Source organism: Felis catus, chromosome D4 (assembly GCF_018350175.1).
Source record: "Felis catus isolate Fca126 chromosome D4, F.catus_Fca126_mat1.0, whole genome shotgun sequence".
Classification (NCBI taxonomy): Eukaryota; Metazoa; Chordata; class Mammalia; order Carnivora; family Felidae; genus Felis; species Felis catus.
The window spans coordinates 10,947,975-10,964,065 of NC_058380.1; the positions used below are offsets into that span (position 1 = coordinate 10,947,975).

Below are 16,091 nucleotides of genomic sequence, written 5' to 3' on the forward strand. Positions count from 1 at the left end.
TTGTCTTTTGTAACAACATGGATGGACCTTAAGGGTATTATGCTAAGTGAAATAAATTAGATTTCATTTATATGTGGAACCTAAGAAACAAAATAAATGAACAAACAAAACCAAACTATAGACACAGGAACAGATGGATGTTTATCAGAGGGGAAAGAGTTTAGGGGCTGAAATGAAGAGAGTCAGTTATATGGTGTTGGATGGTACCTTGATTTACTGTGGTGATCACTTTGTAATGTATACAAATACCAAGTTATTATGCCATATACCTGGAACTAATACAAGGTAATATACCATTTTACCTCTATTAAAAAAATATGTGTATTGTGTACGTAAACCACCTGTGTCTAGCACATACTCGATACTCCATAGATCAGCTATTAATATCATTAAGATGCATTATCTAATAAATTGCTTAATAAAAGATGGGTAGAATCAAAATACTATATAATTGAAAAAAAGGATGTGAGGGGCGCCTGGGTGGCGCAGTCGGTTAAGCGTCCGACTTCAACCAGGTCACGATCTCGCGGTCCATGAGTTCGAGCCCCGCGTCAGGCTCTGGGCTGATGGCTCAGAGCCTGGAGCCTGTTTCCGATTCTGTGTCTCCCTCTCTCTCTGCCCCTCCCCCGTTCATGCTCTGTCTCTCTCTGTCCCAAAAATAAATAAACGTTAAAAAAAAAATTTTTTTTAAAAAAGAATGTGAAAGAAATGAATTTCTGAAGTATCAGAAAAATGTTTTTTCACTGTGAGGGATAGGAGTTAAGGGAAAAAAAGGTTAGAAAAGGCATAAACTAATGGGACAAGTTAGTTTTTAAACTACGTATGTCAATTCAGAGTATTTCTTGATTCCCTGACCTAAAAGATTAGGAAATTAACACTTCTACTTACTCCCATCTCCTGGCTTTGGTAGATTGTATTCTGTGCTGTGTTGTCAAGATTCCTAACATTTACATTTTGTCATACTTTATTTAGTTCTATATTGAACAGTTTTAGTCCTCATTACCAGTACTGTGGCTTCTCCATTCCTGAGTTGGAGAAATCTCTTGATTGACTGAGTTTCATGCTCGGGTAATCTTTTCATGCTATAATATAAATGATGTATGCCTTGAGTTCTTGCATACTTGCTTGAGAGTGCTTATCTTTTATTTTTATACTTCAAGGATTACTTGGAGAGGTATAAAAATTCCTTCTCTCAGAACTTTGCAGACACTGCTCCTTGATCTCTTAGTACTTTTGATGGGCTGGCTCTCCTTTCTTATTTCATCAGGAAGGATTTTTGAGTGACATATTTTTTGAGTTCTAATGCTGTTGTTTCCTTCAGTGTTTGAGTATGGCTACCTGATGTTTTCGTTCTTGAAAAACGACTTGGCAGGAGGTAATATCCTTAGGGAACACTTTGGTTAGAGCTTTGTCCTCATTTTTTTACTATATTGGGGCACTGAATGTTACTGTAGAAAAGTCTAGTTTTTGTCTGCCTCCTTGAAAGTAACTTGCTTTTTCATCTAAAATGCCTGACAGTTTTTTTCCTTTATTTTGGAAGGTCAGTAATATAATCAAGGTATATCTGGGGCGCCTGGGTGGCGCAGTCGGTTAAGCGTCCGACTTCAGCCAGGTCACGATCTCGCGGTCCGTGAGTTCGAGCCCCGCGTCGGGCTCTGGGCTGATGGCTCGGAGCCTGGAGCCTGTTTCCGATTCTGTGTCTCCCTGTCTCTCTGCCCCTCCCCCGTTCATGCTCTGTCTCTCTCTGTCCCAAAAATAAATAAAAAACGTTGAAGAAAAAAAAAATTTAAAAAGGTATATCTACATTTCATTCATTATCAGTTTTTCTTGGATTACAGTATCGTCTTTAATCCATAGGTTTATTTCTTCATTTAGGAACATTTTCCTCATCCTGAATTTTCTTTTGTTCTCCAGATCTTTTATCTTCTAATTGTTTTGTCTGTTTCTCTGCATTACTTCAATCATCTTGAATGTTCTTTTTTGTCAGTAATTCTGTTTCCATCAGTGTTGGTTCTGTTCCTTGATGTTTTAAAAGAATTAATTAGGTAATGATATGTTTACTGGCTGTTTCTTTTTTCTTTTTTTTTTAATGTCCATTTATTTTTGAGAGAGAGAGAGAGCGTGAGTGGAGGAGGGGCAGAGAGAGAGAGGGAGACACAGAATCAGAAGCAGGCTCCAGGCTCTGAGCTGTCAGCACAGAGCCTGACATGGGGCTCGAACCCACGAACTGTGAGATCATGACTTGAGCTGAAGCTCAATCAACTGAGCCATCCAGGCATCCCTGTATGTTTATTTCTTTAGCACTACAAACTACCTTTTCATATTCTACTTTATCTTGCCTTTTAGAGCTTGTTTTTAATTGATTTTATTTAAGTTCTTTATTATGTATAAGCCTTCGAGAATTTTCTTTGGCTTCTTGGGTTAAGTTTCCTTCCAGAATGGGTTCTTTGCCATTTCTATGCCTTATTCATTTCTTCAATTTTTTTTTTTCCTTTTCTGTTTCTTCAGAGATGTAATATGTGTGCATTGTTTTTTCAAGGGTGTTGGTGCTTGATGTAGGAGGCTCAGAGAAATTCAGTCTTACCTATGGTGTTGATGAATTATTTTTAATATCCTACCCATCTCACCTATACTTGTGTTTCTTCTGGGCCTCAGTTTGAATGCTGGGTACTGCCGGGAGCAGTGAAGGGAAGGCAGAGGAAGGGGGTGACTGAGAGCCAGATGGGCAGTAGGACATTTGGGCTGTCCTCTCATAAGTACCAGGTGTTCCCTTCTTGGATTCTCTCCAGCCACTCATGAAGATATACTCCATACCTTGTGCTGTGGGTATGTCCTCAGCTTCAGACCTTCCAGTTCATTTTGTTCTGAGCCCTAGAAAGTGTTCCCCTCCTCCACAAACGTGGAAATGGTTAGAAACTTTTACCCTGGGTTGTTGACTTTTCCCTTAACCCTTGCTCATTTCCCTTCTTGCCATTTCAAAAGCTGTTTCTGGTAAGTATTTGGATTTTATAAACTATTTCCCTACAACCAGTTACTGGTTGAGGGTGGGGGTAGAATTAAGAATTATCACAAATCACATAGGGCTTTCTGTTTCTTATTTCGACTGTCAGTCTTCAAAATTTATCGCTGGAGGTTGTATATTTGCTTGTTGCTGATATAATTTGGCTTTTTAACTTTTATGAATTAAAATTTTTGTTGTATTAGGTTTTGAATAAAGGAGATTCTATGATCTAGCACAGGGTTTCTTAGCCTTGGCGCAAATGACATTTGGGTTGGTTAGTTCTTTTTTGTAGGGGATTGTCTTGTGCATCTTGTGGAATATTTTCCTTTGTCTTTGTTTTTGTTTTTCTTCATTGTAGGGTGTTTAATAGCATCCCTGGCTTCTACCCACTAAATGCCATTCTTATTCCCCTAGTTGAGACAATTAAAAATATCTTCAGACATTATTAAATATTCCCTGGGGGGAAAAATCACCGTGGGTTTGGAACCACTGATTAACTTATTCTCTCATCTTTGCTCCTCTTGCTAAACACCTGCATCTAAATTTTAAATAGAACTTTCTTGGGTAGCCCGATCATTGTTACCAGAGGTGCATGTCAGATTTAGGAAAAAAGCTCTGATGCACTCTTGTAATTCAACTTAATACTACACACGTTACCTGTGTAGGACTTTCAAGCTATCTGAACAGTAATCCACGAGTTAAAAACAAAACAAAACAAAAAACAACAACAACAAAATGACTTGCGAACGCTGGAATTTTACTGAGTGAAAAAAATTGTTTTTTTTATGACTTACTGTTTGGAGTAATGATACTCACGGGAGATTTACTCTCTTCTCCCTCATTAATTAAAATCATGTTGTTAGCCAAGTAAGTGAAGAAAATTCTTATTGGCAATTCAGTTGTTTCCCCGTTTAGGAGAGTGACACTTTCCAGTTCTAAGCTAAATAATTGTCATGGGAAAGTAATTTCCTTGAAAAGAACAGGCATTGATTCGCCCCTGTTACTCACAAATCCTATTTCAGTCAAATTGGAAAACTATTAAGTTTTTGGGAAAAAATCAATAGGTATCAGGAAACCATTAGATCTTGTGGCCCTTGCTATATCTTGCATGAGTAATCACTGTAAACAGCTGACAGGTATTTCACTGTTGACACAGAGTGATGCTTGGGGGACCACATCTCCTCCGGGTAGGTGGACAGCTTCAGATGCTGGAATGAGTTCAGTTACCCTTGTTTTTTCCCGGCACTCATTCTTTTAGACAGCCCTGTCGCTAACTGCGCCTTTGACGCTTTGAAAAATCAAATACTTTCTTTACTGTCACTTTTCTTTTTCCTGTGTTGTGGCATGCTAATCAGGCCGCGTGGTTATTTTTCCTCAGCTTCAAAATTTATATCCATATTAACTCGTGTAATAAGGTTTTGTTAGTAATGCCATAGAGTATGTAGGTTTACTGTCCGTTCTTTTTCTTCTACACGACTTGTAGGTTTTTCTCCGTTTTAGACAAGTGGCTTTGGAATTATCTGTGTTTTGTTTTGCTTGCCTTAAGAGAGAGATTTCATTATTTGTGAACTGTATGATTATTACATTTGAGAGAAAAAATAAAATTAAATCCTAGGTGCACATATCCATACTGTCCAAGTAATTTGTTCATATCTGTTGGTAAATTATTATGCATTGATAGAAGCTTGGTGTTGGGTTTGTATGTGAGAAGAGCTGGTCTGTTTTTCTCTTTTTCTTTTTTTTTCTTTTTTTTCCCCTTCCTTTCATTCATCCATTCATTCATTCTTTTGGAGGAAAAAGGAGAGGGGAAGAAATGAGTATAAATAAGAAAAAGATTCTATCATTGTAATTCCCATAAGAAGTTTGGAAACCCATACTTAATTTGTATATGTGTTCGCCTGCTAATTCTGTTTGGATAAATTAAAATAGCATGGATAGAATAGTGTTCCTTGGTTTGAAGAAATATTTTTATTTGATGAATATTATATATATTTTTCAGGTGCTGTAGCCTCTATGTTTTGGGTTGATGCTGAATTAGGGGTCGACATTTATCTTGATGGTAAGTTGAAAAGCAAATATTCTTTTGTTTTTAGGTAAAATGTTATGGTTAAGATTATTTTTGTTCATATTTTTAATTCCTTGCATTGTTATTTTTTTTTTTTTTTTTTTTAGAAAAAGAGCATGTGCAAGCGAGGGAGGGGACAGAGGGGGACAGAGAGAGAGAGAGACAGAGAGAGAGAGAGAGAGAGAGAGAGAGAGAATATCTTACGCAGGCTCCACACTCAGCGCTGAGCCCAGCATGGGACTCTATCTCATGACCCTGGGATCATGATTTGAGCCAAAATCAAGAGTTGGACATTCCACAGACTGAGCCATCCAGGTGCCCCACACTGTTACTTTTAAACTCGTTTAGTTAGTTAAGTAAGACTTTGTTCATACAGGTTCCAAAGGCCCAGACAGTGGTGTAACTGGATGTCCGATCTTATTACTAACTCCCAATTTAGTGCGTCCACTAAGGTTTTCCTTTTAAAATACTGTGTAGGTTTATTCGGGCGCCTGGGTGGCTAAGTCAGTTTAGCTTCTGACTCTTGGTTTCAGCTCAGGTCATGATCTTAACGGTTCCTGAGATCAAGCCCCAAGTCGGGCTCTGAGCTGACAGCATGGAACCTGCTCGGTATTCTCCCTCTCCTTCTGTCTCTGTCCTTCCCTTGCTTGCCTTCTCTCTCAAAATAAACCTAAACAGAAATACTATGTAGGTTTCTTATGTCCTATTGGTTTACATACTTAGTATGTTAGAGAGGGTTTTTTTTTGTTGTTTAATTAAAATATACAGTATGAGAATCATATCTCGTTTTATTTGGAGGCTTCATTTAAGACCTATGAGAAACTTTCTGAATTAAGTAACTATGTGCCCTGCCCACCCTTGACCTTTCTTTAAACGAGGTCTTCCATAGGCCAAAAAGTGAAATTTAAGACTGTCTCCAGTCATTTGGCTCTAATATATATGGCACGTAGATGGTTGGATTCCCTAGGCAGCATCAGACTCCTTCTGCTGTTATCATTTGAAAAAATTATTTAGCATATAAATTCAGAGATTGCCAGACTAATTAACCATTTGGAAACTTAGGTTCATGTTATGGAAAACATTTGTGTGAGTCAGAATTGGTGCAGATTGCTAGGAATGAGATATCTTAAGACGTCTCAGATTCAAGGAGTTATTTAAATGTTAAGAAAAGTCTTGATTTCGATTATATGAATATACACTGGCAATAACCTTTCTTGTGCAATTTCTCACATTCCACTTTATATTATGGAATTTATCTTAATCATGTTTTGAATTGTAAGTTTTTTAAAGGCCATAGAAATCTTACTTTCTTATTTGCTTATTTTATTTAAAAAATTTATTTTGTGACCTCTGATGCCTTAAAGTGGTGCTAGGCACTCAGTACATATTTGAAATGGTAGGATTGACTTACACTGAAGCATTGGCAAGAGAAAAGCCAAAACTTTATTTCATTGAGTAACATTTGTGAACTGAAACAGGTTAGTTGTGATTTTCATTCTCACGTATAAAGGTGATTAAAAGAGATAATTCCTTTGTAGGTATCATAACTGTGGTGGATTCAAAATATGGATTAAAAGTAAGTTGAAAGATTGCTGTGAGTTGCTAATAATTTGTTAAAAGCTAGGTATATGGGGATGATTATATTGTTTTCTCTATATTTGTGTTTGTTTAACATTTAAGAAAAAAGGGTTTTTTTAAACTATCTTGAATAATGAAATTCATGAGTCTTTTAATTATTATGTCTTTTTAAAAAACGTTTACTTATTTTTGAGAGAGAGAGTGTGTGTGAGTCGGGGAGGGGCAGAGAGAGAAGGGGACACAGAATCCTAAGCCGGCTCCAGGCTCTGAGCTGTCAGAAGAAAGCCTGTTGTGGGGCTCGAGCTCACGAACCGTGAGATTATGACTTGAGCCAAAGTCGGATGCTTAACGGAACCGCCAGCCTCCCTAGTTCTGTTTTTAAATTAAATATTCGTTTTCTATTACTCTGGCTTGATGTGATAAAAGTTGAAAGTGTAATATTTTGCAATAAGGATACTACAGGGCCCAGTTTCGGTATGTAAACTTCCTCAGTGGGATTTACCCCCAATGTTGGCAAGTAAGAACTTCTGTCCAAAGTTCTTTGATGGAAGAAATCCAGCTTGCTAAAGCATATGAGAACTTTTTTCTCTCGGTAAACTGCTATCAGACACAAACTGGAAATAATCTGAGTTTTTGTTTTTTTTTTGTTTTTTTTGTTTTTTTTTAATTTTTTTTTCAACGTTTTTTATTTTATTTTTGGGACAGAGAAAGACAGAGCATGAACGGGGGAGGGGCAGAGAGAAAGGGAGACACAGAATCGGAAACAGGCTCCAGGCTCTGAGCCATCAGCCCAGAGCCTGACGCGGGGCTCGAACTCCCGGACCGCGAGATCGTGACCTGGCTGAAGTCGGACGCTTAACCGACTGCGCCACCCAGGGGCCCCAATAATCTGAGTTTTAAAAAACAACCGGTTTACTTTATTTTGAAGAAATCAGGGGTTTATCCATAGGTGTCGTGAAGAGAAACTCCTTTACACGGCATCTTCCCGTGAAGTTTTCCTAACTACCAAGTTCCTCACATGCATTTAAGTGGGCTTCAATTCATACAATGCAGCTAGTTGGATTTGTAGAACATGTTACATAAAATAAAACAGTATTTCTCAATTTTCCAAGTGAAATACTGCTAAAGGCAAAATACAATGAAATTGGCCTTCTACTGGTCCCAATGTGGGAATATGGATAGCACCCGAAGTAATCATTTCTTAGAAGTTTAATGTAATATTTAAAAATTCAAGTCCATTTTGTATTCTCCACAATATATTGGACCCTATTTTGAGATGTTTGGGAGATCATTTCTTTGTAGATTTTAAGCCCAAATTGATTAACAGTCTTAAGAATCAAAGAAACATTCTGAATATTACAATTTTACTCAGAAAAATTCCATCTATTCCGAAATTAGGATTTTTCTAACAAGAAAGCAAAAGAAATCAAATTCTTTATTCTAAATGTTTATTCTAGTCGTGTTTGAATTCATCTTTTATGTACCTTAGTTACCAAATTTCAGATAAATTGGTATAGCAGCTTAAGATATTTTTTATTTTATTTTTGATAGACTTAAAGTGTCATACCCAGAATAAAACTCTATATATTTATGACTATAAGAATACTTTTATGTGTATATTCAGATGTGCAGAGGACTTAAAAAGAATCCATTATCAGCTGAATTGAGGCCAAATAAACAAAGCAACATTCTGAATAATGCAAACACAGTAAACGTTTAACCTCCTGCCACCTTGATAAAACCTCTTAAATTATTAAATCAATATACCTACACAAAACTGACATACTGTCAGGATAATGGAAACTTTAGATTTTCTAAGTCAGATGCCAGATAAATAACTTTTCTTTTATATAAAGAATTTGCCCACTTGTCCAATTCCTCTGGTTGCAAAGCTTGACCTCAGTAGCTGCTTGTGATTCAGAGAATTCTGAGGCAGTACAAGTAATGACACTTGGATAATGGGCAGCAATTTAAGGTGTCATGCTTCACAGAGCCAGCCCATCACAAGTAAAGCTGAGAAATGGTACCCTGTGGCCAGGCAGCCAAATTGAAACTGAAGTGGTAATTGATATCATGGGCTATCACTCTAATGGGATTGTCACCCATTGATCTGAAATATTCATTTTTTAATCATGGGCAAAGAATTGGACAACTTCAAATGACAGCTCTCTATTCTCAGGACTTGACACCGGGGCTACCAACATTGTTCTTCTCAGTTCTACAAACGTGACAGCATTTAATGCAATAGAATCAATGAATGAAGTTACACAGAAAAGGTCAAGCGAGAGGTTTCTTTTTGGCTCTTCTGTTATATTGCACTAGCTGTTGAAACAATTGAGTCAGAAAACAGTTGGGCTTGGAAAAGACTGGAAAAATAAATAGACTGACATTATGCAATAATCACTTTTTAAAAGCTGAGATAGTGTTAGATCCATAATCAATCCACTGGAAAGAGATGGCTGCCGCTGCTCTTCCTAAATGTCATGTGACATCTCTGACACCAGCTTTATTTCCACTTTGGTCAACAACAGCGTTTTCCCCCTGTCTTTCTCTCTCTTTCGGTCCAGCTTGTTTCTATTTCTGCAGAGAAGGACATTCTGTGGCCCTTATTGAAATAGTGTCTACAATGGCATTATCTCAGAGGGTTTCTTTCTGTCTTCCCATATGCTAAGTTGGAGGGCTGAATCCTAAATTTCTGGGTGTGTTAGATTAATTAGTACCCAAATCATTTTTATCTTTTTAAATATATAAGCAAAAGCCATAGTCTCTAAGCAGACATGAGGAATCCTTTGGGGTTATGTATACATACGTTCAAACAGATACGCACACGCACACACACACACACTATAAAATTTTTGAAAAAATCTTTTACAAATATTTTCCTTCTTTGTCTGTACAGGTAGAATAGAATATCAAAATTCCCATTTTTTAACTCTATAAATGGAAGTCATCCGACTGAAGGGCCAGTATTGGAGAATGTCCTTGTGAATAACAGACACTGTTTTAGCATTTTTGCAAAGTTTGACTTGGGAAGGTAGGAAGTTGCATAGGGGAAATGTTGGGCTGGTACCTTGAGAAAATAAATGTTAACGTGCTTTTGTTATTTCTTCACGTTTGGGTTCACATAGGCATAGGACAGGGCTTCTATCTCTTTTTCTGTAATTATCTGTGAGGATTACATGTCTTATTCGTAACAGAGTTGTATATATTGGCCTGTATGTATTTGGGGGATTTTAATGTGTTATTATATTTGATAATTTCTTGGCTGCCAGAAGGTAGTAAAATGTTACTTAGCTTTGAGTGTAGATTTCTAATCTTTTGGAGAAGTAAATGCATTAAAAACCCGGGTAACTTTGAGAAACCACTGTTAGTTCTGTTTAGGTATGGAAATTCGAAAAGAAAATCTCGTCATTTTCCTGCCATATCTTTTTTTATATCCCACCAGCTTACAGCCATATAGCCATATAGATAACAGGATGCAGTAGCCTTAGGCCAGGAGTGATTAGCAAAAATAGTAAACTTTGTCTCTTGTCAAGGAACAGTTTTTGATACAGTATTTTAATAATAATAATAATATAATTTTGAATGTAATTTTTAGGTGGTCTTTATGAGTATACTCTTATGCGATTGTTAACATTTATGTAACATCTGTATACAAGATTGATTTCATATGACATGAAAAGCTTTCACAAGTTTTTAAAATTATGTTCACTTTACTTCTATTGAGCATGTTTTCAATTTTTGACAAATACCCCTATAATAGGGTATCCTGTGACAGTGACGGTAGTAAATTTAGTCTCTTCTTTTATAAAAGGAGTAGAATAGCCATTTTCTATGATTATTATGAAGGATGAGTGAGACTATGTAAAAGAAGGTAAGAATTTGTGAAGTTTGATTTCAAATACAAAGAACATTAATATAATCAAATTGCTTCCGACCTCAGTAGGCAGCTTCTTATTGTGAGCAGGAGATTCTGTTGAGGGTTAAAATAATGAAGGTAGAACATTTTGCAGAGACGAACCTTATGGCATTGATGCCTTTAGGGTTTTAAGTAGGATTATGGAAAAATGGTAACTGCTTCCAGAGTGATGAAAACTACCTGGTGGGCTCCTAAGTCAAGGTCAAAATATTTTTTTTGGAGCTAGCTTGACTCTGCAGAAGGCAGCAAAAGAAATGTTTAAACTGGGGGGCCAGATCACTCAGGTGTGGGTTTCTGTAAATGAGAAACTGTCTTTAGGCTAGAACTGGGGCTGTGTCCTTCCGACAGCTTTTTTGTTTCTAGGGAATATGAAGGGCCCAGTACTGAGCCCATATTGTGTATGATTCGGCCGGGGGGGATGGGGTGTGGGATTGGGATGGAGGGAAGTATATTAGATTTTAAGAAAGTGTTATTTCAATGGTTATCTCTTTTTTTAAAAAATATAAATAATAAAGACTATTTAGAACAAAAACAGTTTTGTAAAAAAGAAAATGCCTAAAATTTGAACTGTAATGTTCTTTGTTTTTATTGACATGATTTAAATCTGGAGGGTTTTCCTTTGACAAAGGAGATGTCAGGGGGACAAAATTTAAGTCCTGTCCCCTCCCAAAAGAACCCCCCTCAGGTTTACTATAGGATAACACAAATGGGGAATAAAATGCTTTCAGTTAGAAAAGTTAATTCTGCATTTGTGTATTTAGTCACAGAACCTGCTGAAGTCTGCACTAGAAGCAAGGAGGGATTCGCCAAAGTAAAATTCCTTGTGTTGACATTAGAATTTGTGTTATACCTCAGTAACTTTTTTCAAACTTTGTTTTTGTTTAGCATTTAGAAGAAGAAAAACCTGATGGCCTTATCAATGAAGCTTCTAGGTATTCATATTTAAAGTATATATTGATTCCTGGCTGATGGAGGAGAGAAAATTATTGTGAAAACCAAAACCAGACTAAGAAATATAAAAACATAGTCAAGGCAAATTTTTTATCTTTTTTCCTATAATTGTTGCTAACTATTTATAATGGTCTAATGACTAAAATTTTGTTTAAGACTTTTTTTTTATGGTAGCATAAAATGAGTATTGGGCACAGCAGTTCTTTGAGAGGAGCTAGGGAAAAGGGAACATTTAAAACTGTTTTTGTTGTTCTTTTACAATTTCATGGGGATCGAAAATGATTGTGGAGAAAAGAGCTGGCTGACTTACTACGGTCTTCAATAGTAATTCACCTGAGTCACATGTTTACTGTTACAACAACAACAGAGGGACAGATATGGGAATAGTTTCAATTGGCATTTAGAACTTTTTTTTATTTAAACACCTGTGTGTTCCTAATTGGGTTGTCTTTAGACTTAGAAATATTTAAATTAGTTTGCCTCCCCTAAGCATATTCTCGCTAGCGGGAAAAAGACTCTGGGACAGACCATAGCTGCTAAGTGGGCTGCTGAGTTTAAGAGAGGGGCTCCCTGAGATTTGCTAGGGTGAGGCAGACATCAGTAATAGACCGCAAGCAGGCAGTTCACGCCCTGTCGTTTTGGAATATGGTACTCTGTGGTTCTGTGATCCTGCCTAAACACTGCATTTGGTGTATAGGTGTGATTCAGGTTAGACTGAACAAGCATTTCTGTAACCGTTTTCCTTGCTAAAATATGCTTATTATAGCAAATGTAAATAAGCCAGATAGGAAATAGTGAAGTGTCATAAAAGCCAAAATAAAGTTAAACGTAGAAGGCCTCCAATTTAAAGATTGTAACTGTTTGTCTTTTGCGACGTCCACATTAAATCTTTATTCATAGAACACTTACTTAAACAAAAATGGAATTGTTATGTATATACTGTTGAAACTTGCTTTTCTCAGTGAATTGAAGTTAGTTTATTTTTGAGAATTTGACGATGTTTTTTGAAACAATTGGCTGTGTCTTCAAGTAGCGTGAAACTAGAATTGGGAAAAAATATTAATAGTGATTAAAACTTGCTGAAGAATTGAGGACAGTTTAAAGAATCCTCAGTTCTGCTACTTCTGATTATAGTAAGCTGTTTTGTTCTCTAGCATTTTGCCAGTGGGATTCTTTAACTTGAATCTCTGTGTATCTGTTTTACAGAGAAAATACATATTTGTAATGATGAAGAAGATATTTGCTCAGGATCCTGTTGTATCTCCTGAAGAGTAGTTTTAAAAAAACTGTTTAGTGTTAATGTTAAGTGAATGTCTTCTGTTTCTTTGAAAATCATGGTAACTGTTACATGGAATATTTTAGTCAGTAGACTGTCCATGTTTTACCATATTGAATATCTGAATTGTATACATTTCTTTACAAAGAAAATTATGAGTTGAAAATCATCTTTGATTGCATACTTTTGGGGACTTATATTTGTAGTTTCAGAGTCACACGTGAGAGCACTTAGTAAATATTTTTTGAATGAATAAATGAGAATCCTGAATTTATATAGTGATGGATACATTTATTCATTTGAAGAATGATCAATAGGTTAGGAGTAAATTCAGTTACTATATAGAGTACTGTATAGTTCTTAACGAATATTTGATCTGAAAGGGCTTTCTGTTTTCAATTTCTTAACATTTCTCTTTTGACATCTGTTCTTTGTTTGCTAATTTAGGCAAGTTGCTTTGGCAGATATTATCATCATTAATAAAACAGACTTGATTTCAGAAGAGGATTTAAAGAAATTAAGAACAACCATTAGGTATGACATTTTAAGTGTTAACTACCTACAAATCCAAAGTGTACTATACAAAGTATTTTTACTATAACTGTTGCCCTGTAGATACGTAGGATCAAGGTTGAGTTTGAATCATATATTGTTATTGACTAATTGACTGTAACGTAACTAGTAGCATGTAAAATTACTCCCCATTGTTTGCAGAGTGTGGTTCAAAGTTCATAGACTGATACTCAGGGTCTTTTGACTCCATCCTCCTTTTCCTGTCTTCTCTTTGACTCTTTCCCTGAATGAAGTTCTGACTTTACTCAGGACGATTTACTTTCCCATGGATGTATCTTGCCAGATCCTTTCTTTACTCTTACATGTTCTCACTGTCACTCTGCCAATCCTTGAATTCCTTCACTGTCTCTGTTTTTCCTTGCCTTTTTTTTTTTAATTTTTTTAATGTTTTTTTAAATTTATTTTTGAGAGAAAGAGAGAGCATGCACGGGGAGAGGCAGAGAGAGAGAGGGAGACAGAGCATGAGCGTGAGAGAGGCAAAGAGAGACAGACACAGAATCCGAAGCAGGCTCCAGGCTCTGAGCTGTCAGCACAGAACCCAATGCGGGGGCTCGAACCCGTGAATGGCGAGATCATGACCTGAGCTGAAGTCAGCCGCTTAACCTACTGAGCCACCCAGGCACCCTTCCTTTTTTTTTTTTTTTTTAAAGCAGTGTTACCCATTGTCTAGAGTCCTCCTGGTTTCCCCTTTTTTTTCTCCCTTGCTTATCCATGAAGTCTCGTCTGACTCAGGTGGTCTCATTTCCCTGAACCCTCATTGACTTTCTCTTCTTGGCTGTCAACTAAACATGCCTGTCTTCCAGTTTGTCTTAATATCTTCAGTGTCCGTGGCCAAGGTTGGTCAACATAGGACAATACGAACGGTACTCAAATATGTGTGAAATGATCCAATAGTCATTTGGACTTTTCAAATGAGGTGAGAGTTCAGGGACTTTGAATTATTTTTTTTGGACCTAATAAATGCCTTGTGCAAAGAGACTTTCAGTAGCTTTTATTATTAGTCCTCTTTAATGGATGTAATCTGCTGACATCGATCGGATTTTGATTCTGTTAGTACCAATTCATATAGTATGTGATAAATGGAATCAGTAAAGGTAAGGCTCATGAGGAGATTGGCTGCAGTGATTAATAATGGAAGAAGAGGGGCGTCTGGGTGGCTCAGTCGGTTGGGCATCCGACTTCGGCTCAGGTCATGATCTCGCGGTCCATGAGTTTGAGCCCCGCGTCGGGCTCTGGGCTGACAGCTCAGAGCCTGGAACCTGTTTCGGATTCTGTGTCTCCCTCTCTCTCTGACCCTCCTCTGCTCATGCTCTGTCTCTTTCTGTCTCAAAAATAAATAAATGTTAAAAAAAAAAATAAAATAATGGAAGAAGAAATAAATTAATATTTTCTGCATATTTTATATTATTTTAATATTAATATCCTCTGAGTCTTTACTATAAAAAACTGTAATAATGCCTCCAGGTGGATGGCAGGTAGTGATGCATAGCGTTTAAGATGATGGACTTTGGAATCAGGTTGGGTTCTACTCCTTGGTCTGTTTCCTGCTGTATTCTTAAGTCTCATCTCTAAAACAGGAATAATACCTATTTCATTAAGTTTCATTTAAATGTTATGTGAGACAGTGTTGGAAAACTTTGCACAGCACCTGACACACAGGAAGTGCTCCATTAGCTACTGTTATCAGAGTGGAGATTTTTTTCCTAGTTTACATAATAATTTCAAGTTGCAGTGAATAACATTATGAAAGAAATAGAAAAATGGTTGATATTTTTGAAAAGTCTAGAACGATGAAGGCAGTGATTGGAGATTGCTTCCTTTACTCCTTTTGACACTGGTCTCCTAAATTTGTTTCTCTTTTCAAAATCCTCTGCATCATTGTGGTTGCTGGAAAGGAGAACATAAATCGCGCAGCAAACATTTTTGGCAGCAAAGGAAGGATTATTACTACCGGGCTTTTCTGTCCCCACGTTGACTATTTAAAGCTGGGTTTCTAACATCAGCAGTGTTGACCGTCGGCCTTGTTGCCAGCCTGCCCTGTACGGCAGTCCCGGAAAAGAATTTGGACAAAGTGCTTTGGTGGGTTACAGCCCTTTTGGCTTTTGACTCTCCGTTGTACCTCGCAGACTGGCAGCTGGCGGGGCGTTAGTTTGGGAAGTTGGAAGAAAGTGGACATATTTGAGAGGAAGTGGCCACGAGGTTATACAGAGAAGATGGAGAACTTCGTGACATGGCAGAGAGAGAGACCTGCCTCAGAACAGAAGGCACGTGTGTTAAGCAAGTAGCGCTGAGGGCAGTGGAGGCGATGGGGTAAAGACAGATGGGTCAGGTGGACAGTGCTTTGAAAGGGACTTAGCGAGCATTTTGGTTGAATGTTTTCCCTTAGCGAGGGGATCTTACCTCATCATCGTAGCATCAGAAGGGGCAGGACCGGCGGAGTGGGTAGAGTTTCTAGTTAGGGAACCGGTGAGATTATCCTGTGAACGAACCTGGTTGTGTGACTTGGCGTCACTGTGGATCCCGAGGACAGCCTGGGGTCACAGCCCCTCGCAGCCAGGTTTTGATTTCCAGCGCGTGTAGAGCCATTTGCACAGCGTGTGCTTGTGGAAAATTGAGCATCGGTGAAAATTTTGATTGGTCCGCTCATTTTGAGACCATTAGAAGTACTGGCTACGTATGAATCATTTTTCTCAATCATTTATAAGGGTCTCTTTATAATTCACTAAGT

At 37.4% G+C, this 16,091-nt stretch overlaps 1 protein-coding gene across 2 annotated transcripts in view; it reads left to right on the forward strand.

The window, feature by feature from the left end:
- CBWD1 (COBW domain containing 1) overlaps window positions 1-16,091 on the forward strand; it is a 51,683-nt gene that overhangs the window by 18,634 nt on the left and 16,958 nt on the right. For both annotated transcript variants that reach the window (XM_045042780.1, XM_003995366.5), the window contains exons 5-8: window positions 5,001-5,060; window positions 6,605-6,642; window positions 11,449-11,495; window positions 13,238-13,324. In XM_045042780.1, coding sequence (XP_044898715.1) covers window positions 5,001-5,060; window positions 6,605-6,642; window positions 11,449-11,495; window positions 13,238-13,324 — 232 coding nt within the window. The remainder of the gene's footprint in view (window positions 1-5,000; window positions 5,061-6,604; window positions 6,643-11,448; window positions 11,496-13,237; window positions 13,325-16,091) is intronic.